The sequence below is a fragment of the Atractosteus spatula genome, chromosome 1 (genome assembly GCF_055471065.1).
Source record: "Atractosteus spatula isolate fAtrSpa1 chromosome 1, fAtrSpa1.hap1, whole genome shotgun sequence".
Taxonomy (NCBI): domain Eukaryota; kingdom Metazoa; phylum Chordata; class Actinopteri; order Semionotiformes; family Lepisosteidae; genus Atractosteus; species Atractosteus spatula.
Genome location: NC_142706.1, coordinates 59568601 through 59592426, shown reverse-complemented (window position 1 = coordinate 59592426; position 23826 = coordinate 59568601). Strand labels below are relative to the sequence as shown.

The window sequence follows — 23826 nt, the reverse complement described above, 5'->3', positions numbered from 1 at the left end:
GTTCTGTTGTGTTTTTTTTTAATCTCATTCCTGAGTCTAGAACAGTGAAGACCAAGAGAATCCATAGAAAATATTCAAAATCCTAAAAGGTTTTTCACAAAAATGGAGTCCTTCAGGATCAACAGTGAAACACAGACCTGAGTAAAAGTAGAAACCAGCTGCCCTGTATTTTCTCCTCAAATTTCCATCCATCCCAAAAGAATATCCATCCTTTTCCTAACCGCTTTATCCAATAGAGAGTTGCAGGCAGCCAGAGCCTACCCCAGCAAGCAACGGGGACAAGGCAGGCAGGATACACCCTGGATGAGACACCAGTCCATTGCAGAGCACACATCTGGACCTGTTTTCCCAGAATCCAATTATGGATTCCTGCATGTATTTGGACTGTAGAAGAAAACCAGAGCACCCGGAGGAAACCCACATGTACAAAGAGAACATACAAACTCCACACAGACAGCACCCCAGGTCTGAACCCAGGGAACCAGTGCTGCGAGTCAGCAATGCTGACCATGGCACCACTGTGCCACCCTACTACTAATATGCTAATCAGAAAAGCGCTCCTTCCTTGATAGCTGGAAAAGCACATTGTTTTCTTCGTCCTGAACAAGGAATTCTCAACATAAAACACAAATGCCTGAGGATAAAACAGGCTTTATAAAGTTTAACCTCCACGAATTTTCACTTAGCTCCGACAAACAGGGTAATTTTAACAAGGACGGAATCATTCTCAAAGTGTGTAATAAAACACAGGATTTCTGCATGCATCCTAAATTAGATGCATAGAGGTTAGGGGTTCAAAAGGTGCAATAGAGGTTTGGATGTAGAGTGCATCAGCCTCTGTTGTGTGCAAAAAGGAAAAAAGCAAAGGCTAAATTATACTCTGAAAAGCAGGAAGAAGAAAATATTTCAGTTGTGAAACCTTAAAATTAAATAAAGCAAAAGTGAGATCCTTGGTGCCAGTTGGTGAAAGTGAAATACATCCTGTCACAGGCAAAAGTTTATTCCATGCTGAAAAGAGAAGAAGAGAAACACAACGTTTCATCTGTGGGGCCTTCTTCAAGTGTGATTATGTGTTTCTTTTCAGAACTTCTTTTCCAGGATTATGTTTCTTTTCAGCTTGGAACAAACCTTTACTTGTTCATTTGCAGCCTATGCTCCCTTAGCTCCCCATAACTCCCTTCTCGAACTATGCTGTCACAGGCTGCCCTGGCTTTGGGACAGAATAATGAATCAAAAGATGCCCCTGGCCTCCACCTCCCTGGAACACTCAGGATCTTGCCAGCTGACCCCGCCCCTCCATGGACCACTTCCCCTCCCCTCCCCTAAACCACGCCCCAACCCCACCCCCTGTACACACCAGGTTGCCCACAGACAGGACGTGCTCGAATTGGTCTGTCATGGGGTAGTGCTCCATGGCCATAAAGAGGGTGTTGAGCACGATGCAGATGGTGATGGCCAGGTCCACAAAGGGATCCATCACAATCAGGTTGGTGATCTCCTTGATCTTCACCCACAGCGGGCAGCACTCCCAGATCAGGAAGGTGTTGGCAAACTTGTACCAGCATGGCGGGCACTTGCGCTGAGACTCCTCCAGTTCTGCAAAAGAGAAGGGTGGCCCCGCCGCACGTGGTTAGACAGATAAGTGAAATGCCACCAAGGTGGCAGGACTGAGAACATGCGTGCTGTAACAGTATGGGCAGGATGAGGAGGATCCGGGTGGCTATTTCTAGACACCTAGAATCAGCACTTCCTGCATCTTAGCTCAACAAACGACATGAGTTAAACTTCTTGAAAAAATTTTCTTGAAAAACACAGCTTCAAATCTGACGGAGAATGCAGGGAAAGCATAGTGCAGCACCAGCGCCGCACTGGTTGACTCTCCAACCCAATGTGCTGGAACCAGCAAACCAGAACCAATGGAGCCACGTCTCGGTCCCTGACTCCTGCTCTGGACACGCCCCAGCCTCTGCGGTATTTCATTGTGACCCGGTGACTTTTATGTCAAATGAAAGCTCGATTTGAACTTTGGCAAACTGAACAAAAATTAAAACTGATCCTGCAGAGGAAGAGGGAAAAGGAGAAGTAACAGAAGAGGTACCCTCCACGAGCGTGTTGGTGATGACGCTCATGATGCTGTTGGCCCGGTCCTTGCGTCCGTAGGAGGTGTTCAGCTGGTCCACAGACACCATGAGGGATGCTGAGTGTTTCTTCTTCACCTCCACCTCTGTGGTGGGCTGCGGGGGGGAGGTAGCAGGCAGTGAGAACCGTGGAGATGAAGGCACACATAGTACAGGGAGCTCACCACCAGTCTAGAGCCATCAACCCACTCCCTCACACACACACAACAGCAAAGGAACCAAACAAAGCCAGTGTGGGTAAGGGGTGGATATCCATATCACTGACATTGTGTATTACCACAGCATGGATCAGGTGCAGGGAAGCAAAGAGGCATAGCGAGGCAGAAACAAACAGACTGGACGGAGGAAGACAAAGGGATAGACCATGAACATGGGAGATATAACGGTTTTCATTCAGAAGTCTGCAGGAAACACAAAAAGCCATGTCCAAATTATTCACAGACCAGAGGGTCTTCTGTAGCCTTGTGATACCGCAAGACCAGACCTGAGGTTTCCAGAAGCTTAATAGAACCTGCTGTCTGATCCCCAGGTGTGCCTCTTTAACAACGTGCTGCACTGTTTTCAACAGGAAGTGTCTGATGAGAACTGGCACAGCACAGGCCCATGTGAATCACATATTTCAACCTGTAAGACAACTTTCTCCCCTGCTAGACTCAAGACCTAGAAAAGAGGGATTCCTTTTTTTCCCCAATCTATTGTCTAAAAAAATCAAAATCACTCTTCCTTAGTGTATTTCCATGCAATGTGCAACTGGCAGTTGTTTCAGAGTCGGCATCCAGCTGCTCTTTAACACCTGCCCTCCATCACAACATGGACACAGCAAAGAAAGGCCATCTGGGTAAGGGCAATTCATTGCAGGTTGGCGGAGAAAGAGGCTGTTTAGAATAGCTCATCCAGCTTAGCCAGTGTTTCTTTGGGAAGTGTGAGGAAAGCAGGACACCATGAGAACATGCAAACTCCACAAAGAAGGCAGCCCCAATTCAGGACAGATGTCAAGATTCGGAATCGAAATTAGGTTCTCAGAGTTGAGAGCCATACCACCTGCTGCCCCATCTATTCTATAATTCACAAAACTGCAACAGATCCACACTGCGATTTCTAAGTGGCCCCATGGGTCCCGTGGCCCCAGAAGCTAATGTATTAGACAGACCAGCCTTGAGAGGTAACTGCACTACGTCATGTTGTACAATCAGATTAGGATGTTGTCAGACTAAATCCAGAAACCAGCTTCCCAGCACTTCTACAGACACTTGCTCTCCTCACTCAGCTTCTCCTCAAACTCAGTCCCATTCCCAGTCCCCGACTCCACTGAAGCTGCTGACATGGGGGTAAGGGCCCTGGAGGGAGGGGGTTGGCAGCGTGGTGCTAAGATTCTGCATGCATCGCCATGCACAGGATAAAATAAATACATCAACCACACGACACGGCTAGAAACACACCACAGCAGGACGTACAGAAGTATAAGGAAGTCAAACTAACATGCTAACTGAATGGAGAAGAGTCACTAAAAAAAGGTTAGTTTTTTCTACAAGTTGCTTGAAAAAGACTGAAACTGAAAGAGGAGGCAAGAAAGATAGAGGAAGAGTAAAAGGAAAAATATTTTAGATACTGATCCTTTAAGAAAGAAAAAAAACAATGGCTTGGAATTTCCAGGAAGGTACTTTAAAACCAGAAACAGTTTCAGTTTTCCAGTGTACATGTGCTGAAAGCTCAGTTTGACGGGCCGTGGGGTTTGTGTTGAAGTTTAGAAGATCAATTTGTTTGCTTCTATTGAATGTAGTTGTGCATTGCTACGTTAACACACACTTGATCTGGGCTGTCATGTTCTGGTCTGACTGTCCAGTGGGCACTCTTTCTGGATATCAACGAACTTGTACCCATCAGGTTGCCACTATAGGTTAGCTGACCAAGACCACAAGATCTCAGCCTGCCAGATGCTCCTGCCTAGGTAACCACAACCTCAATCCACGGATGCCACAACCTGGAACCAAGCAGGTAAGATCTGGACTGCAAAGCTTAGTCTAATATAATCTACCTTTGCTCTCTGAGTCTGCATCCTTGATCTCAGCAATATCTTCACGCAGACCCTGCAGTAGTACCATCATCCCTGCCTCTCCAATAAATATTTCATCACTTGTGAGCTAAAGGTGTATTTCCCTTCTTGGAGTTACTCCTCTGGGAAGCAGAAAATGGGCTGGATGTACACTGCAGCTGAGAAAACATCTGACCAGATCAGGCTGCATTTAGCAGCAGCATCCCATCTTGCAGCCTGATCTGGTCAGGCATCAGAAGCTGTGTTTGGTCAGTTCTAGGGAAACAACAGATTGCTGCTCTAAGTGATGTTGGGGTACCAGCAGATGGTGCTCCTCCCTTTGGTAAAGAATTCCCCAACCAATGTCCCAGTATGGTGACAGGAGACACTATGCTGTAGGAGATGCTGTTGTTTTGATGCAGATGAGATATTAAGCAAAGGTCCCGACTGCATTGTCATTGAAGATTGCAGGGCATTGCTTGTAAAAGTAGGGGTTTTAATCTCAGTGTCCTGACTAAATTCCACTCTGAACTGCTACAACATCCCTTCTTAATTCAGCTAGTGAAGAAATCTCTCTCTCCTTTTCACTGTGTAGTAGGGCTGCTGGTACAGAATGACAGCACTGTTATCATCATGTAGATGGGTGGCGAAAGACAGCTAATATCATCATGAATGAATGACTACAAACAAAGAAGACCAGATTTAGCTCTCTATATATACAGGAGTTGAGATCATAACTTTTGACTCCTATATGAAATGGTGGTAAGCTGTTTATATACTAATTTATGTTTCAGTGATACGTCTAGCAAAATTTATAATTCATTCATCTTAGCAAGTGTAGCTGAAATAATTCTTGTCAATGAATGTGTTTAAGACAGCCCTGCTGTATATACAAGAAAACCCTTTAGTATGTGTCGGGAATAATGATCTAAACACAACACAAAACAAGGGAAAAACCACCAGGACTCAGGTTCAGAGTTGCCGAAAAGAAAACTGACTGGATTTTTCCATGCAAAATTCCAAGCCACTGTTCTGAAAGGAAGAGGGATGCGAGTCTGTTCAGAGGGAGAGAGGGAGCAAGATGGGGCATCATTCTCATTACACGGGCAAAGAGGGATGGAAGATGAGAGGAAACGCATCTAAATCAATCAATCAGGCTTTGCCCAGAAAAAAACCCTCCTGGTGCTGTGAGTTTTTAAACATTCAGGGCCTGTATTTCAAACACATGCATCCCCGCAGGAATCTCCAGGGATGGAAGAACCTCAGTCTCTTACAGAACCCACTCCTGACTCGGTGTCATTTGGTACTGGTGGTTCTAACTCCGCAGGGCAGCACCTATTCCTGAACAGCATTCCTCCCTTTCCATCAAACACACACACACACACACACACACACAACAGGTCCGCAAGACATCCCAGACGTACCACCTGCATCCTCTACTTTGAAAGAAGAAACACATCCTACATTCCTGTTGGAACCTGCATGGCTTTGCCTCAGCGCCTGTACAGGTACACCCCCTGGTACCAGGTACACCACCCACCCACACACAGACTCCTTATATTTTAGAGGAACAGGTAAAGGTTTATTCCATGGTGAAAGGAAAAGAAAAGAGATGCAATGTTTAGGCTGTGGAGCCTTCTTCAGGTGTCAACACCAGAAACTATTCTATTTTCATTTCCTTTCAGCAGCGAATAAACCTTTACCTCTTCCTTTGCACCCTAATCATGCTGACGCAGCTACCTACTTGAGCTTCTTATACATAACCACACAGGACAGCAGACCTTGCTCAAACATGGATTGCTGGATACATATTGAAAAACACAACAGCACCAGGTAGGAATTCATTCAGGCAAACAAAAAAGCTAGGCACACATACAGATGCAGAGCCTTGCTATATGAGACTGAGCGCCTCCACTGGCCAAGTGTCCCTGCATCACTACTGCGCCTGCAGTATAGATATCAGCCTCTGCGTGACACGCAAGACCAAGCGACACCAGACATGGCCGTGTTTGGGTCTGCTTGGTCTTGTGGTTGGCGTTGCGTGGCACATGTGATCATCTCTGTCAGGGCTGCCTGGTTTCGGGGGGCCTGGACTCTGCACAGATACATGCATGCCTAGCTCTTGTTTTTTTTTTCCTCTTTAAATTGTACTTTTTGTCCGAATCAGGGAGGGCAGCATACAGAAGAACAGGGTCCCGGAGGTCAGCCGGGACACTCGAAGAAGGAAGGAAGAGTTGAAAGGAGAGGAGGAAGAAGAAGAAGGAGACTGCCATGCCTAGACTGATCTACTCATTGACGTCCTTACACTGTCGTCAGTAGCTGCCTTATCTATTATCACCTCAGGCAGAAGCCGTCCGCCAGGGATGTTGGGCCCGGGGCCCCCGATGAGCGAGACCACGCCGTTGCAGTCGACCGTGCTGTTCCTCTTGACGCCGTGCGGCAGCAGCGGGTTGATGCGGGACGAGCGGCTGCCCTGGCTGTACCCGCTGTAGCTGTTGCGGCGCACGGGGATGAAGAGGGAGCCGCGGCGCTCCTCGCTTTCCTCCACGGTGCTGTGCTCGTCGTCGGCGAACTCGTTCTCCGAGCCAGCGTCCTTGGAGCGGCCCTTGAAGCTGAAGATGCTGCTGCGGCTGTTGTGGCGCGAGAGGAAGGGCGAGCCGGGGATGCTGAGGAGGGACTGCATGGGGAGGGAAGAGGGATCGGGACAGGAAGCAGATTGGGAGGGCGAGAGAGAGAAGGGTTTTGGAGAAAGCATTTGAAAGAATTACCCTCCAGTGGGGGAGAGTGAGGAACCTCAAGCAGTCCTCCCCCCCCCCAGCCTTTGAGACACTCTCTGACTGGGGGAGAGGTGCATCTCTCGCTGACTGCACCGCACTGACTGCAAGTGCCCGGGCGGCCAAAGGGGGCGTTGTGATCTGACAGATCCGTGGCTAACCGTTCCCACCCAACCCTCGGAGGTGCTTAACCGATTGCACAACACCACTCAGAGAATCCTGGATCATAGTTGGCCGGTGACATGACCCAGTTTAAAGTCATTTCAAAAGTGAAAGGCCAAGAGCCCTTAAAAACAGCCAGTAAATAACTTGCATTCAGGTTGGCAAACAGCAGATGACAAAGCGCCAAAACACAGAGCCTCTCCAGGGTCCAGAGAGGAGGCGCTATAGGGTCCAATCAATCAGTTGTTTAGTCTGGTAAAGAAATCGCTCAGCTGTAGGTGCCATCTTGACATGTTGTACATTGAGCCACCAGGCAGTAGGGGCTGGCGATGAAAGGGCAAGGACGCAGAGGAGGGCACAGGTTGGCAGTGCCCGCACTGTACCAAAGCCTGCGCTCCCCTGGAGAATCAGATTCTTGGCACAACGAGCTCAAGCTATTTATATCACTGCTAGCGTCTGGGAATGCTAACATCCTGTCTGCTGTTCGGAGTTGCATGCAAAGCAGGGAAGTTGTGAGCCCAGGGTCCAGAGCCCAGGGAAGAGGCCCCATGTGGCAAGCTGGATAGGAACAGATTACTCCACTGCTCCCACCGAGATCATCCATCTGACAGAAAACAGCAGGCAGGAGCAGGGGTAAAGGAAATAGGAGACTAGGGGGAAGGTGCTGAAGCTGGCAGGTAGAGGAAATGACAGAGATACACTAAAACTGAGAAACGTCTGTCCATCTTATAGTGACACCTTCATCCTTCAGAACCAAAGGAGCAAAGACGATGTGTGCACATCTTCTTCAAACTGTTGTCCATTAGTCCTAAATCAAAACATTTGACATTAATCCAGGGCTTTTTTAGCCATGAAAACACAGACCTCCAAATTCCAGGCCTGGAGAAAACCCAACCCAGCCGGTTTTAGAGGTCCCATTAAATCACAATGTTTGAAAGTTTGGACTTTATTTCATCAAGCAACGTCTTAAATTAATCAATATAGGGATCATTCGGAAAACAAATCTGAAGACCTCAAAGACTAGAGTGCCAGTTACAGAGAACAAATGACTTGTTTAATGGATGAATAGCTTACAAGTGTTCCCCCTCTTTAGAAATGGGTGATTTAAGGTGGCCTATAGGACAAACTGGATTGGGGCTCTCCAGTGATGAGTTGGATGATTTGGCAAGTCATTGCACTTTGAAAGTAGTTCATATTTCAGTCATTTACTGCATGTAACTTTGAGGGGGTGGGTGAACTATATGTTTAAGCAAATGACCTCTTTCAAGCTATTAAGATCTCAGCTGGAATACAGCAGTGTCCTGCCCTCTGCTTCAGACATTTCTGTGCTACTGGAAGCTCATTCCTGTGTCCGACAGGGTTGGCCATAAGAACAATGGCAGAAAGCGACTGAAAGACATTGCTCTCTGCATCCTTTAAAAGATTCATGGTGGTCTTATTAATTATTCACAGTGAAAGCCCACCTCACTCTCGCTGCCAGTACAACACAGAAGAAACCTGGCTCCTGGACTCTCAGACAAAGCTGAGGTAACAGCAGCAAGAGCTGGTTATTAAGTCCTGTAGCAATAACTTTATCTAGTTTGCATCTCTAATGACAGTTCTACAAAACAGATTCACCAAAAGCCAAAAACCCCTCTCAGGCTGGGCCTACACTTGCAATCACTACTACTAGTGCTTGCTTTCTATTACAGTGAGCAATTAGCTACTAGCAGTGCTTTACTCTAATCCAGAGAAGAGGACTTAAAATAATAGTGAAGATAAATCAAGGGGCAGCTCTCTAAGTCTCTGTGCACAGTGTTGTTTACCTGCAAGAAATTACTTCTGAAAAGAACCACTAGCACATAAGTTCTAAGTTTAAAAACCAAAGGTTTTCTGCATGTATCAAAGGATTTTAACTGAACTCAACATACTGTTTCACACCTTTTTTGTTTGTAATATGTTTTAAATTGAATGTAATAATCGCCAGTTATTTATTTTGTTCTGCTCACCTGATGTTGAAATAGGCAAACGTATGTTTGAGGGCTTGGCTCCAGCCCATGAGCCGAGCCTCACCTCAACCCCCAGAGTGAGGAAGCTTGAACTGATGCCCACTGGATGAGAGGTGTGTCTCTCACCGATAGCCCAGGACGCCAAAGGGTTGTGCTGTAATCCGACAGAGCCCTAGCTAACCATTCCCACCCAACCCTCGGAGGCACTCATCTGATTGTTCAGCTCCAGTCGGGGAATCCAGACTCGAACCCATGATCACAGAGCCCTAACTTTCATCAGCCAAGTGACTTTACTGTTCGAGCCCCTCGGGAGGCCCCAGTTTCATACCTTGCACTTCTGTCCAAACCGCTCCCCCCCCACCTGCTGGGGCCAACCCCCACAGCCCCACCTGGTTCATGATTGACGACTTCCTGCCCAGCCGGTTGTCCCCAGGGAACCGGAACTTTCTCTTGATGCTGTCGCCAGACTCGGACTTCACAAACTTCTCGCTGTCTCCCTTCTCCTCGCCCCGCTCCTTCTGCCGCCACTTCTTCTTGCGGTTTCGGCGCTCCTTGGCGCTCTTGGAGCTGAGTTTGGAGATTTCCGAGGAGCTGCGGGACATGTGCCCCCCACCGTCGTCCTCGACCGCATCCTCCGACACCGTGCCCGCTGACGTTGCCATGGCAGCCGCCTGGGGTAGGGGGAGAGAGATGGTCATGGTGGGGCACAATCAGTTCTGTGAAAAAAGTCTGCCATGCAGGTGGCAACACAACTGCAAGACATGCAAATCACCAGGGTGCCCCCTGAGCTCCCTTGAATGTCTTCCTTACTACAACACTGTTCCTGTTTTATAGTTCCTGATGTTGCTACAGTCCTTTAGTTTCACTCATACGCCCATCACCTGGTCTACACTGACATTTCCAATCTGTCTAGATAACATTCCTTGCTATAGATAACATCCTTGGAGAAAATGGGGAAAGAAGAAGAAAAGTCAGCTGACCTGGGCTTCTTCTTGCTGCTTCTTCAGCTGCTCCAACATGGCTTTAAACTCTGCTTCCTTCTGCTCCGCCTCCTCCAGCGTCGCCTGGTTCTGCTCCTCGTAGGCCATGGCGACCACAGCCAGAATGAGGTTGACCAGGTAGAAGGAGCCCACGAAGATGACCAGCACAAAGAAGATCATGTAGGTCTTCCCAGCAGCCCTCAGAGTCTGAGACACGGGAAGATGAGAGAGGCTGCCAATGAGAAGGTTCTAGAGTTTGTATTTCACTGCTGACCCAGAAGAAGACTCAGAGGGTTCGACTTTCTTACTGCAGTCAATCTTGTCCAGAGGTTGACTCTGTTCAAGGCTTTAAGGATTTTGAAGGTCAGATTCAACAATTCAAAATCCTTAAAGGTACTTGAAAAGTCCACCCTTTGGACTCCTTCAGAACCAGAAGTACACCACTCACATCGAGTCCAAAAGATACCAGAGACCTGCCCAAAACCCATATGTTGGTTAACAGGACAGCAGCACAAGGTCATTTTATGATCTAAAATAAAAAGCAGAGGTCACCTGCCAGCCCAAATCTCAATTTTCAGCACAAAGCCATCACACCTTGTATTAAACCACTGCTCATAAGAAAAGAGGATTAAGATAAATGATATATTGACAGGTTGATAAATGGATGATAGTCACTAAAAATGATTAATTGAGTGACAATTTGATAAAAATGATTAATGGATTAACAATCTGATAAATAAAATGAATGACAAGCAGGCTGATAAAGATCACTAAAACTGACAATTTGATGATTGACTGATAGATTGATTGACTGACTGATGTTGATTGGCAGACTGGCAGGCTGATAAGGGATTAATAGATTGACAGGCTGACAATAATTGATAGATTGATTAATAGATTAGTAAAGGTGAATGACTGCTAGAGAGATAGACAAAGAGACGGAGACAGGCAGATATATTTTTTCTCAAGATCCAGTCAATGTTGCAGTGTAATTAAATTGAACGTATATAGACAAGGCTTTCCCTAATGGGTAGAAAGCCTCCTCTATAAGTGAACTTGTACATTTCCTGCTGTAACAGTCTGCTCTAAGTTAATAATCTTCCCACGATAACAGGAGATAGTGAGACTCCCTCGCAGCTCATTGTGAGGAATAATGAAAGCAAGGCACTTTCTCTGAAGCCTATTAGAGAGGCACTATGCATTTAAGCCTGTGAACAACAAATTAAACTGAAAAAAAAGCATTGTCGGTCTCATTTCTTGGTCTGCAGCTATCAGAGATAGTGATCACCTGATCTCAAAATTCCCACAAATGATGTCACACAGGGTGACAGCAGCTACAACTTGTTAACAGGAGTTTCCCTTTAGTAAGATAAAGATTGATTTCATCAGAGCCCTGTTTGTGCCTTTGCATGCTGCGCTGGCAAGAGTGACACTCTTCCTCGCCCATTGTTTCACAACAATCTGCAGCTTTGCTCCAGTTCCTGCAGTTTATTCAGGGTGGCACCAGTGTTCAAGGCAGGCTCTCACCAGGTGGCAGCTCCAGCTGCGTTTAACTGTGGTTCCTTTCACAGAGAGGGGAGAGTAATTCTCTCGGACGCATCTATCAATTATAAATGTGATCTGCAGGCAGCATGAGGGAGGGTGAAGGGAGGGAGGCTGAGGGAGTTTGCAAATGCAATATGCTGCAGTGCACTGTGCACTTTTTTTTTAAAATGCAACCCACCATGACCCTGTAACACGAGGAACACTCTTCCCCCACTTCACAAAAAAACACTACTCTTGCCAGTAAAAGCTTCGTGAAAAGCACGCCCATCGGCAATACTTTAAGCAATAATGAACCCTGCCTGGTTCAAAACACCAAAACCAATTCTCAACCTCCATCTACCCTTCTGAGTTTAAACCCCCATCAGTTAGCTGATAACACAGCTGGGATGACTGCATAACTGCATATGGTACATTGCTCAAGGACACAACAGCACAGCTCACATCCTCACAGGGGATCTCATCTGCTATCCTGCTATCCAGACATCAGCTGTTGCCCAGCAGTTGCTATGAGCATGATATGACAGGGTTTGTGCGGGGCATGGCAGGGCTCTCCTTGTGGTGAGAGGGTTGGCGCGGGGCATGGCGTTGGGAGGCAATCCCCATTGTGGAGAGAGGTCATTTGTTATTTAACCTGTTGAAAGTCACACCTGGTGAAAATTAAGAAAAACACAGAAGGGAACAAATAACTTCAGCTTATCAAGAGAACGTCATGCCATATTTATGTGGGTGGCCAGAGTAAGTCAGTACACTGTCGCTCAATGGCAGTTTCTAACGTGTCTGTCAATGTTAGGGCAGGGACTGAGTGGCGACACCTTACCATGATCAGTGGAGTTTGATATTCTGGGCAGACCTAACTAGTCCCTAAAGAGCTCTACCTGTACTGACTGACGGCAACACGACTGCATGGCACTATACTAATGAATCCCTGAGAATTCATCAGTGCTGCCCCTCCTGGGGGCTCACTCTGACATGACTACATTCCAGCCGGACAACATACGTTTTAGTGCTGCTTGCATAATGATGTCTTGTTGCTGGCTGGGACACCCCACATGCCAGATTTGAGCCCCCATTGAACATCTGTGGAATGATGTGTGGCATCTAGGGCTCAGACACCAGTAAACAGACATTGCTTGTCCAGGACTTACAAGAGGAATGGGTTAGAATCCCAAAACACAGCATCTGCAACCTGGTGCAAAGCATGAGTCACAGTGGTACAGCTTGTATTCATTCCAGCAGTGGCCTCAGACACTACTAGCCTGTGACTTTCACAGTAGACTACTGCTTATCGGCTCTGTTGATGACACATGTTAATCAGCATGAAGAATTAGCCATCTCATGTCTGTTCCATAAAATGCCAATCCACCTGAAACATTAAAGACTAATTTTACAAATGGTAACTCTGTGAACCTGCTGCAGCCATAAAACATAACCTTCTTCTGATGCTCGGTTTATATCCATAGACATAACCTCCCAATGGACTCACCAGCTGGTACAAGTTCTCCCAGAAATCCTGGGTCATGAGCCGGAACAGTGCCAGGAAGGCCCATCCGAAGGTGTCGAAGCTGGTGTAGCCATAATTTGGGTTCTTCCCAGCCTTCATGCAGGTGTATCCCTCAGGACAGCGACTGGATGGAGAGAAGAGGTGTGTTTTGACTGAGAGAAATTAGGACTCCTGTTAAAAATCAGCTTCAATCCATTTCAAGGTTTGCTGCAAACAGTAGCGATCTTGAGCAAACAAGTGACGACGAAATTATTGACCTATTAACCCCCCCATCTTTCTCCTCAATATACTGAAGAATAATAAGCATAAACATTAAGCATCTAATAAACATTGAAGGAATCCCCACTACATTGAAAATTTATGATCACTTTAGTCTTTGAAGGCTTTGATGAAGGTACAGTGAATTCTGGCATGTGTTTTGTTTAAAGCTGACAAAACTGAAGGGTCTGTAAAGATCAGGTGAACAACTCACCCAGAATCAGAGCTGTTTCCACACAGCAGAGCGTCTATTTGTCCAGGCACAAAGTAAAAATTTGCTGGAAATAAGAAATAAAAATAGTATTAATAGTATGAATCAATAAAGGCCTGGTGGTTCCTGAGTAACCTACTGATTTGGTGTACTAACATGGTATAATAAAAATTAAGATCGTGCACCAAGTTTTCACCCAGTTCCTTTACCGGAAAGCTGTGTCCAGTTTTCACTTGTTGCTAGGTACTGCAAAAGCAAAGACAGCAAAGGCAAAGGCAAAAGCAAAGGCTCTCTTGAACCCATCCTATCCCAAAAAACACTTAACTGACATCAGGCTCTCACTTATGGACATCTGGACATAGGAAATACATCACACAAGAGTGAACTACTGAAGTCAACCAGGGACTGGATCCTGTCTGGTCAGGAATGTGGACTCCTTCAACAGCGAGATTCCTTGGGTCAAACAAGGGCAATCAAGGTGAAGTGAGTGCCAGTTGGTTACTGATCTGAGGATCTCATCCAGACGCTAACTGTGGGAAGCAGGCGTGTGGGCTAGAAGAGCACCACAGGACCGAACCAGCAGGCAGTTCAGCAGGGGAAAGGGTGTGGGCGGGACTCACTGTCATTCATGATGTACTCGCGCCAGTCAAAGCCCTGGCTCCCGTTGCTCAGGTTCAGCCTGGTGGTGTTGATGGGCCAGAAGACACACTTCTGCCGCAGGTTCCCCATGAACAGCTGCAGGCCGATGAGGGCAAAAACACTGAGACAGAACACGGTCAGGATCATCACGTCTGACAGCTTCTTCACTGACTGGATCAGTGCACCTACAATGGTCTTCAGGCCTGCAGGGTGGCAACAAAGAGACAGAGGAAAACAGTAGACTATTGCCAAGGACCACAGAGCAATGGAAGGCAGGCACAACATTGCAGGGCTGTCACTAACCTCTGATTGCCAATCACTAGGGTTATAATAGCTATTTTATATTCTTCTTATAAGGGGAAAAAATTAAACAGGAGGTGGACCACATAGAGTCATATAAGAATAATTCTAATTCTTATCATCTAAGCTCAAAACAATACAGACAAACGTGAGATGCAGAGGTGTAGACGGGGCTCGTATGGTACAGTGCTGTGATCTCTCCCAGCATTTCCAAGCCCCTAGTGCTTTAACATGGCACATTTACAAAGCAGAAATGCCATCATATCTTCAAACATCACACCTTCATGCAGGTAGCAGGCTTTACGCTGCACCTGCTGAAGGCCCCATAAAACAGCCTGCGACTGGCTTAACCCAAGAAATTATCCAGCCACTTTGCAGGGTAAAGTCTGAATCTCTTTAGCTCTGTTTTCTGGTCTGATAAATAAGATAAATAAGAAATGAGGGAGGATTCTCATTATTTTTCCTTGGAGACTTTGGTTGGGGGTGGTGGTTCACAAGAAAGAAAAACCTGAAACCACTGCAGCACTGGAGTAATAGTACCATGGAAGCAGTCCAGAGAAGAGCAACTAGATACATCCCAGGTCTAAAGGATTAAGGGCTTACACTGACAGCTGGAAACAGTCTCTTTAGTCTGGAGGGAGTGTCCCACACTGACAGCCGGAAACAGTCTCTTTAGTCTGGAGGGAGTGACCCACACTGACAGGCTGAAGGAACGGAGTCTCTTTAGTTTGAAGGGACTGTCCTGCACTGACAGGGTGAAGGAACTGAGTCTCTTTAGTCTGAAGGGAGTGTCCTGCACTGACAGGCTGAGGGAACTGAGTCTCTTTAGTCTGGAGGGAGTGTCCCACACTGATAGGCTGAAGGAACTGAGTCTCTTTAGTCTGATGGGAGTGTCCTACACTGACAGGCTGGAGGAACTGAGTTTCTTTAGTCAGAAGGGAGTGTCCCGCACTGAAGGGCTGAAGGAACTGAGTCTATTTAGTCTGATGGGAGTGTCCTGTGATGAAGGAACTGAGTCTATTTAGTCTGAAGGGAGTGTCCCACACTGACAGGCTGAAGAAACTGAGTCTATTCAGTCTGAAGGGAGTGTCCTACACTGACAGGCTGGAGGAACTGACTCTCTTTAGTCTGAAGGGAGTGTCCCACACTGACAGGCTGAAGGAACTGACTCTCTATAGTCTGAAGGGAATGTCCTACACTGAAAGGTTAGAGGAACTGAACCTTTTTATTTTTGAACAGATAAGTCTATGAGGGGATCACTGACAAGTATATTTATAATCATCACAGAAATTTTCAACCAAGGGGATTTCTTTTTAGAATCAACAGTGAAACACAAAGCAGAGAACTCAAGGGGAAACTATGTGAAAGTGCATTTTAAACCAAGAATAGGAGGCATCTCTTAAACCCAAAGAATCTGTGAGTCTGGAACTACCTGCTCAGCCATGTTGTTGAAGCCGATATCTTGGCTTCTTTCAAGAGAAGCCTGGATAAGATCATTGAATCAATTACTGTAGCTACTGACTATCAAAAGGGCTAAATGGGCTGAAGTTTTTAACCGTTTTTAAGTTCTTAACACAGGAGACATTTCCACAACAGATCTAAAGAGCATCAGTAACAAAATCTAAAGCATAATGACAGTAATTGCAATAACTCCAATTGCTTTAGTGAGGAAAGTCATCACTTCTAGCAGACAGAAAATCATTCAATTGGGTTACAGTTTTACATAAAATATTACACTCACTCCCCTTCCCTCAAAATTATTAATATTTCTCTTTCTTCGGAAACCCTCTATAACAGAAAAAATAGTTTTGATACAAGCTCAAATCATTAAGTGGCGATATAACAATTTAACTACAGTATGTTTAATTTACTCGCAGCACATAGGTATCTAAATGAGTAATGTTGCCCTGATGTTTTGTTCAGTAATAGGTGAGGATTGCCTTTTATCATTGCCCAGTATTTTCTGGACAAATCTGTATGTGATTTACCAATGTGCTTCAGGATACCCTTGTTACGGCATGACACTAATTCAAATGGTCTAATAGTCAATTGCTTCTTCACATGTAAATACTCCATCTATTTAAAAGGTAGACACAGCCCTGTTCTGCAATAACTCCTCCTCGTTTACTGTGACTGGTTACCACAGACCTTATTAGAATACAGAAGCAGGGCAAATGATCTCTAAATTGGAATTAACACAGGAAAAGTTACAAACCAGAGGAGGCCATTTGGCCCACCTGTGTGTTAGCAGATGATTGATTCAAGGATATCATAAAGCCTTTTCCTGAAGGAAACCAGGGTATCAGCTTCTCACCATGTGGGTGGGTAGCTTGTTCCCGACTCCCCCCACTTTGAAACACTTGAAACAAATGTGTGGTCAGTCCACGGGGTCCACCCTAATCAGTGCTAATATTGCAATTTTAGTATATGTGCTGCCGAACTGATCTGCTCCATCAATAAACTGAAGAAGTATTAAGTAGAAATTCAGGATGCATTAAAAGGGAAAGTAAAATTCCCCTTTCACACATATAGTCCTAGCTAAAAATGAAACCCAGGTAACTTTACTGTGAAACTCTTCAAAATTTAAACCATTTTTTAAATCAACATGATTATTTTTCACATTTCCAAAGAACAGAGAACAAAGTTTAAGAGCCATTCCATCATGCTTTCCCCCTATCTGGAGATTGTGATTTTCAGAAGTGACATTACTGTAAATTCCTGAGTGCTGGATTTCTGAAAACAGTCAAAAAGGAAACTTTGAAGGTAGTACGTTTGACACTACCTTTCAAAATGACTTTGACATAATGCACAATTAAGGTAGGGTGTTTTATTTATTCTTTACAAATTTCACTTTAATGTACTATATAAATGTTGGATTTTAAAACTATAAGAATTAGATGCTATTAATAACCCCCCCCTTGCCTCCAGACTTGCACTCAAGACAGAGGAAACTGTGGAAGGGCTCCTAATGATGTGGATTTTAATCAAACATTCATCAGGAAATAATATAGCATCACAACAATGAGCAAAACTAGAGGACTGGGAGCAGGAGGACAAGCAGGGAGATGGAACTGCATGCAGGTCATTTAAACTCCAAGGCTGAAAACAAAGATTTGACTTGTACTCCCTCTGGAGCTTTTGGGAAAACATTTTTTTTTTCTTTTTTTCCTTGTCATCTTCCTCTCACCCCTGCCACCCTTGTTCAACCAAAACTGAAGTTCAGGAAATGGAAAAGGAAACAGCAGGGCCAGTGCCCCCGGAAGGCCACGCGCAGAACACCAGAAGACACAGGCCAGGAGAGTGAGCAGGCCGATAGCCTGAAGAGGAGGCTGCGGAACCGGAGAGTATACACCATCCGAAACAAAATCTCTCCTTTACAGAGAGAGGGGCTGAGATTTCAGACCCGAAAAGGGCTTGGCAGCATGCCAGTCTGCAGTAAACAATAGGAGCTGCAGACGGATGCACAGCACCCGCTGTGCGGCTCAGGCCAGAGTCATCAAACTGCCCTTCCTTCCTGAAGACCAGTCAATGTTTGAGACACAATGTCATTCTCGGGGTGAAAACGTGAAGCCCTGATGCCTCATCTCTTAGGACCTCTTCTCATAGGAAGAGGGTCAGTAAATGTATCAGACACTCAAGTCTGGCTCTGACAACTGGAATCAGTGCTCTCAAGGGTCTGGAATCAAACACTAGCAGCCTGGCACAGACATAAATGCAGTCAGTGGGTACTACTGGAATTACCAAAGGGGAGCTTTAGGTAGCCACAGATATTAAGATCCATGGTGATTTAGGGAATCACAGATAATAGGATCTGCTGTGCTTTAGGGAACCACAGATAGTAGGATCCACTGTGGCTTTAGGGATCCACTGATAGTAGGATCAGCTGTGGCTTTAGGGATCCACTGATAGTAGGATCTGGTGTGGCTTTAGGGATCCACTGATAGTAGGATCTGGTGTGGCTTTAGGGAACCACAGATAGTAGGATCCACTGTGTTTTAGGAACCACAGATACTAGCATCCGCTGTGGCTTTAGGGAACCGCAGATAGTAGGATCCACTGTGGCTTTAAGGAACAACAGATAGTAGGATCCACTGTGGCTTTTGGGAACCACAGATAGTAGGATCTGCTGTGGCTTTAAGGAACCACAGATAGTAGGATCTGCTGTGGCTTTAAGGAACCACAGATAGTAGGATCTGCTGTGGCTTTAAGGAACCACAGATAGTAGGATCTGCTGTGGCTTTAGGGAACCACAGATAGTAGGATCCGCTGTGGCTTTAGGGAACCACAGATAGTAGGATCTGCTGTGGCTTTAGGGAACCACAGATAGTAGGATCCACTGTGGCTTTAGGGAACCACAGATAGTAGGATCTGCTGTGCCTTTTGGGATCCACTGATAGTAGGATCCACTGATAGTAGGATCCGCTGTGGCTTTAGGGAACCACAGACATTAGGATCTGCTGTGGCTTTATGGATCCACTGATAGTAGGATCCGCTGTGCCTTTTGGGATCCACCGATAGTAGGATCCGCTGTGGCTTTAGGGATCCACTGATAGTAGGATCCGCCTTGGATTTAGGGAACCACAGATAGTAGGATCTAGTGTGGCTTTACGGATCCACTGATAGTAGGATCTGCTGTGGCTCTAAGGAACGACAGATAGTAGGATCTGCTGTGGCTTTAGGGATCCACTGATAGTAGGATCTGTTGTGGCTTTAGGGATCCACTGATAGTAGGATCTGTTGTGACTTTAGGGAACCACAAATAGTAGGATCTGCTGTGGCTTAAGGGAACCACAAATAGTAGGATCTGCTGTGGCTTAAGGGAACCACAGATAGTAGGATCTGCGGTGATTTAGGAACCACAGATACTAGCATCCACTGTGACTTAAGGGGACCACAGACAATAGGATCTGCTGTGGCTTTAGGGATCCACTGATAGTAGGCTCTGTTGTGGCTTTAGGGATCCACTGATAGTAGGATCTGCTGTGGCTTTAGGGATCCACTGATAGTAGGATCTGTTGTGGCTTTAGGGATCCACTGATAGTAGGATCTGCTGTGGCTTTAGGGAACCACAGACAATAGGATCTGCTGTTGCTTTATGGAACCACAGACAATAGCACCTGCTGTTGCTTTATGGATCCACTGATAGTAGGATCTGTTGTGGCTTTAGGGATCCACTGATAGTAGGATCTGCTGTGGCTTTAGGGATCCACCGATAGTAGGATCTGCTGTGGCTTTAGGGATCCACTGATAGTAGGATCTGTTGTGGCTTTAGGGATCCACTGATAGTAGGATCTGCTGTGGCTTTAGGGAACCACAGACAATAGGATCTGCTGTTGCTTTATGGATCCACTGATAGTAGGATCTGCTGTGGCTTTAGGGATCCACTGATAGTAGGATCTGCTGTGGCTTTAGGGAACCATAGATACTCAGATCCGCTGTTGCTTTAGGGAAGCACAGATACTAGGATCCACTGTGGCTTTAGGGAACCACAGACAGTAGGATCCAATGTGTTTTTTCCCTAAGGCTTCCACACCATCTCCCATCAACGCAGAATAATTTCTACCCTTTAAGCAAAACAGTCAAGATCTGAAGGTGGAAATGCACGCAAACGAATATCAGTTTTTTCCATCCCCAGGCTTCACTGTTTTTTTTAGCGAGTGGAGCATGACAGTTGCTACAATGGCACTCTTGTTTTGAATTTTCAGGTAGGATGTCAAAAATCGTGTTTGTTTAAAACAAATTAATTTTAAAAAATCAAGAAAAAATCAAAAATCAAAAAAAGAAACCATCTGTCGGCTGAGCTCTTAGCCAATGTAATAATAAAAGCAAGTGACTGTTGGAAAGCACCATGCAGCATAAAATGTGTTCACAATCTAGGCTTGGCAGTCTTCGTGAATAAATAATAAAGGATGTTCCTCTGGATCTCACTAAATGGTATGCCATTTTCATCTGGATGAGTGCATGGGTGTAAGCATGCATATTCCTACCCAACCCGAGCTCATTTTTTTACAAGGGCTGAATCCTTTTTTAAGCTGTAATTTCATCCCTCTGTCCAGAAGTTAAACAGATCTTAAAATGTTCTTGTTTTTTGTTTTATTTCTTGTTCAGGGTTTTGGAATTTGGCTGCTTGTGATATTGATTTCAAAACTGCTTATGCTGCACTACCCTTTTCTAATAAGAGCTGAAGGCACTCAGCTCTTTACATCTTTGACATGTTTATTAGGGAATTAAATCAGGTCTGTTTCTTGTAGCAGGAATTGCAAGGAAGGAAGGGGAGAAGAAGTTAAAAAGGTAAGAAAGGCATGTTCAGTTCTGGGAAGGGAGACCTCTGAGGAAAACCAGGTTGCTGATTTAAGTGGTTACTGGTGGACCTGTATGAGGCGCTCCTCTCTGAATCAGAACAATGCCCCAGTATGGTGACTGGGAACTCTGTACTATAGAAGGAGCCATCCTTCATGCAATACTATAAATTGAGGGTCTGAGTACTTGGTCATTAAAAATCCCATGGCACTGTTCATAAAAGTAGGGGCATCCTTGGTCTCATAAGTAAATTGCATTCTGGGCTTCTATCTTCCCTCCCGAACATTCCTGCTTAGTTTCACTGGTGATGCGGTTTCTCACTCCTCCCCATGATCTGCTGGTGCAGAAATGTTGCAGTGTTTCACCCAGGTGTGGCTGAGCTTCAGTGAAAGGTAAAGTGGGTCCCTCTCTATGTCTCAAGTGGTTTGGGATCCATTTGAGTGAAAAGTGTCAAACAAATACAATTATTTTAATAACAGAGAAAATAAAGTCAAAGGTCAGAAAGTCTTGTTAACAGGGTATAAAGTACAAGGGTACAAGGGTATAAAAAAGGTATTTTTTGTGTTCCAGCTGACCTCTTAAGCATAACTAATCCAGTACAAAAGTCTTACCACTGCAGGTGCGAACCTCAAGCAGTACAGAAACATGAAGCACTCTCAGCAAGTAAGCGAGGTGTTAGCACAATTCCTTGTGCTGAATGCGTTCCTGGAGTTTACAGTGATTTGCCATCAGCTGGATAAGAACAGATCCAGCCTCATATAAGAGAAAACCTATGGGTGTCGTTGCAAGCAAACCGAAACCTCTGTTAGCTCTGTTAGCTAACCTGGCAGAGCAGGAAGACATGAAAACTGACACCTTTAGGTCTAAGCATGTCTCATCATAGAGACATTTTAAATACTACAGAGTTTTCATCTTGGGGCAAAACTCCCCTATTGATTCTCCAGAGGGCTGTATTTGATTATGTCAAGGTCACTCCATCCTAGCTTGGCAGATCATCAGGTTCCAGAATTCACTTACAGGATGAGCAAAGGCTGCAGGCTTCTGCGCCTCAGATGTAAACTAACAAAGTGTCCACTGTTTAATCCTTAGGTCATACCTGAATACAAGTTCATTTATGTTCACATGTTTCCTCTACTCCTCTCTTTTTTTTTACTACATGTGCAAGAACTGGCCAGAACATTAGAAACTGCTAAAGCCAACATCTGCTGCTGGATGTGTTATCCTTTTTTAAATCCTCAATGAAGAATTATTCTGCATATTCACACATCCGCCTACATTTTTACTTGAATTCTATTTTATTTTATTTATACTGGGGGTGATTGGGAGAAACTGAGCAGAACCTTGAGACTCAAATTAGACTGCGAAGCCTATCAAAAATGTATTGGTACCATTTTTGAGAATTGTTTAAAAATAAAGATTTTTTTTTCAGAAAACCAAAAACAAAACCTAGTTTCAAGGAGTAAAACAAAATTGAAATAATATTAATAATTAAAAAAAAAGATACAGATCAGCCTTAGTGTTTAAATTGTCTCTCACCTGGAATGACAGAGATAGTTTTCAATGCTCGGAGAACTCGGAACGTTCTCAGCGCGGACACATTTCCGAGGTCCACAAACTCTGTGACATATCTGAAAATAAGGGAGGATCACACACAAACACGATGACAAAACCAACACGCCAGAGACGGGAGCACAACACCACCGACCAGGAGGAAACGGCACTCACAGAGCCTACCCATCGAAAAAAGAAACAAAAACAACCAAACACACCTAACACCGACCCTTCTCCCCCCACTGCTGTCTTACCTGGGATTACAGAAATAGTTTTCAAAGCCCTCAACACTCTGAACGTGCGCAGAGCTGAGACATTGCCTAGGTTTACAAACTCTGTTACATACCTGCAGAATCAAATCAAAGTTACTTGTAGTGAACAACAAAGAAACAGTTTTAAGAGAAAACAAGAGCTGCCTGGCTAATGAAGACAATGCAACTGCTGGAGAAGGGAAAGGGAATACGGCCAATGTGCACAAGAAAAAAAGGAACAGACACTGCCCTTTCCCCAGGCTTGTTTCCCAGAGGGACACCAAGGGCTGGAACGGTGAAAGGGCTTACATTTAGGTAAAAAAAACAGACCTCACTGCTATTGGAACCAAACGGCAACTCCGATTTTAAAATCTCATGACGTCAGTTTTTTATTTTTTTGTTAAAAATGCCCTTGTCCTCCTCACCCTTCCCAGCACCGCCATCACCCCTGTACAGGAATCAACATCTCCACTCACACCCTCACACGTCCTTCATTGCTGTACCAATGAGGAAGACCAACACTGAAACGGTTTTTGCACTGGCAGAGGTCTTCTCCAGCCGCCTCTAGCGGTGTAAAGAGGCGGCAGGTGCCTGGAAAGAAGGGTGTGCTTGGGAGGTGAGAGGGTCCTTGAACAGGAGAGAGCAGGTGAGCGACACGCAGCCCTGCAGCCTTCACCCTGGGGGCTCTCTGTGCACCGACTAGGAAGCAATGTGACACAATCAGGCAAACAGATGGGGCCGATTCACGCACAAGCTAAAATCAGATCGCCGGCATACCAGCTAGCGGATCACAGGTCTGTCAGTTCCTGCTGGAAAAACAAATATACACCCATCCCTTGATTTCTGAAAACAAATTTTTGCTGTGATGAAGTGTGCATTTTCATACCATTTTTACAGTTAGGGAGAGATTTTCGCTATGACAAAAGCACCACCCTAACCTCCCAGAACAGAGGTTCCCAGTGTGTCTGCATTTCTTAAAACTTTTGTACATTTTACTTATGTTCTATTCTACAATATGAATATAATAACGATTAATTATCTAAAACAAAGAATGTTCTTATTTTGAAGATTCAGTGCTCTGTTAGGTTATAAATATGTCATGCTTGGTACATTTCTTGAAGCTGGGAGAGAATCAGAAGATTTTACTTGTAAAGTCATAATAATTTCAGTTGCAGTTTCCAAATCTTCCGTTTTTG

The 23826-nt window shown here is 45.2% G+C and overlaps 1 protein-coding gene across 1 annotated transcript in view; it reads right to left on the bottom strand.

The window, feature by feature from the left end:
• LOC148841404 (sodium channel protein type 8 subunit alpha) overlaps positions 1 to 23826 on the bottom strand; it is an 83523-nt gene that overhangs the window by 39013 nt on the left and 20684 nt on the right. The window contains exons 5-13 of the mRNA XM_088913351.1: positions 22365 to 22456; positions 14210 to 14431; positions 13593 to 13656; positions 13103 to 13244; positions 10075 to 10281; positions 9484 to 9765; positions 6509 to 6847; positions 2099 to 2234; positions 1358 to 1596 (exon numbers count right to left, since the gene is read on the bottom strand). Of these exons, the coding sequence (XP_088769477.1) occupies positions 1358 to 1596; positions 2099 to 2234; positions 6509 to 6847; positions 9484 to 9765; positions 10075 to 10281; positions 13103 to 13244; positions 13593 to 13656; positions 14210 to 14431; positions 22365 to 22456 (1723 nt within the window). The remainder of the gene's footprint in view (positions 1 to 1357; positions 1597 to 2098; positions 2235 to 6508; positions 6848 to 9483; positions 9766 to 10074; positions 10282 to 13102; positions 13245 to 13592; positions 13657 to 14209; positions 14432 to 22364; positions 22457 to 23826) is intronic.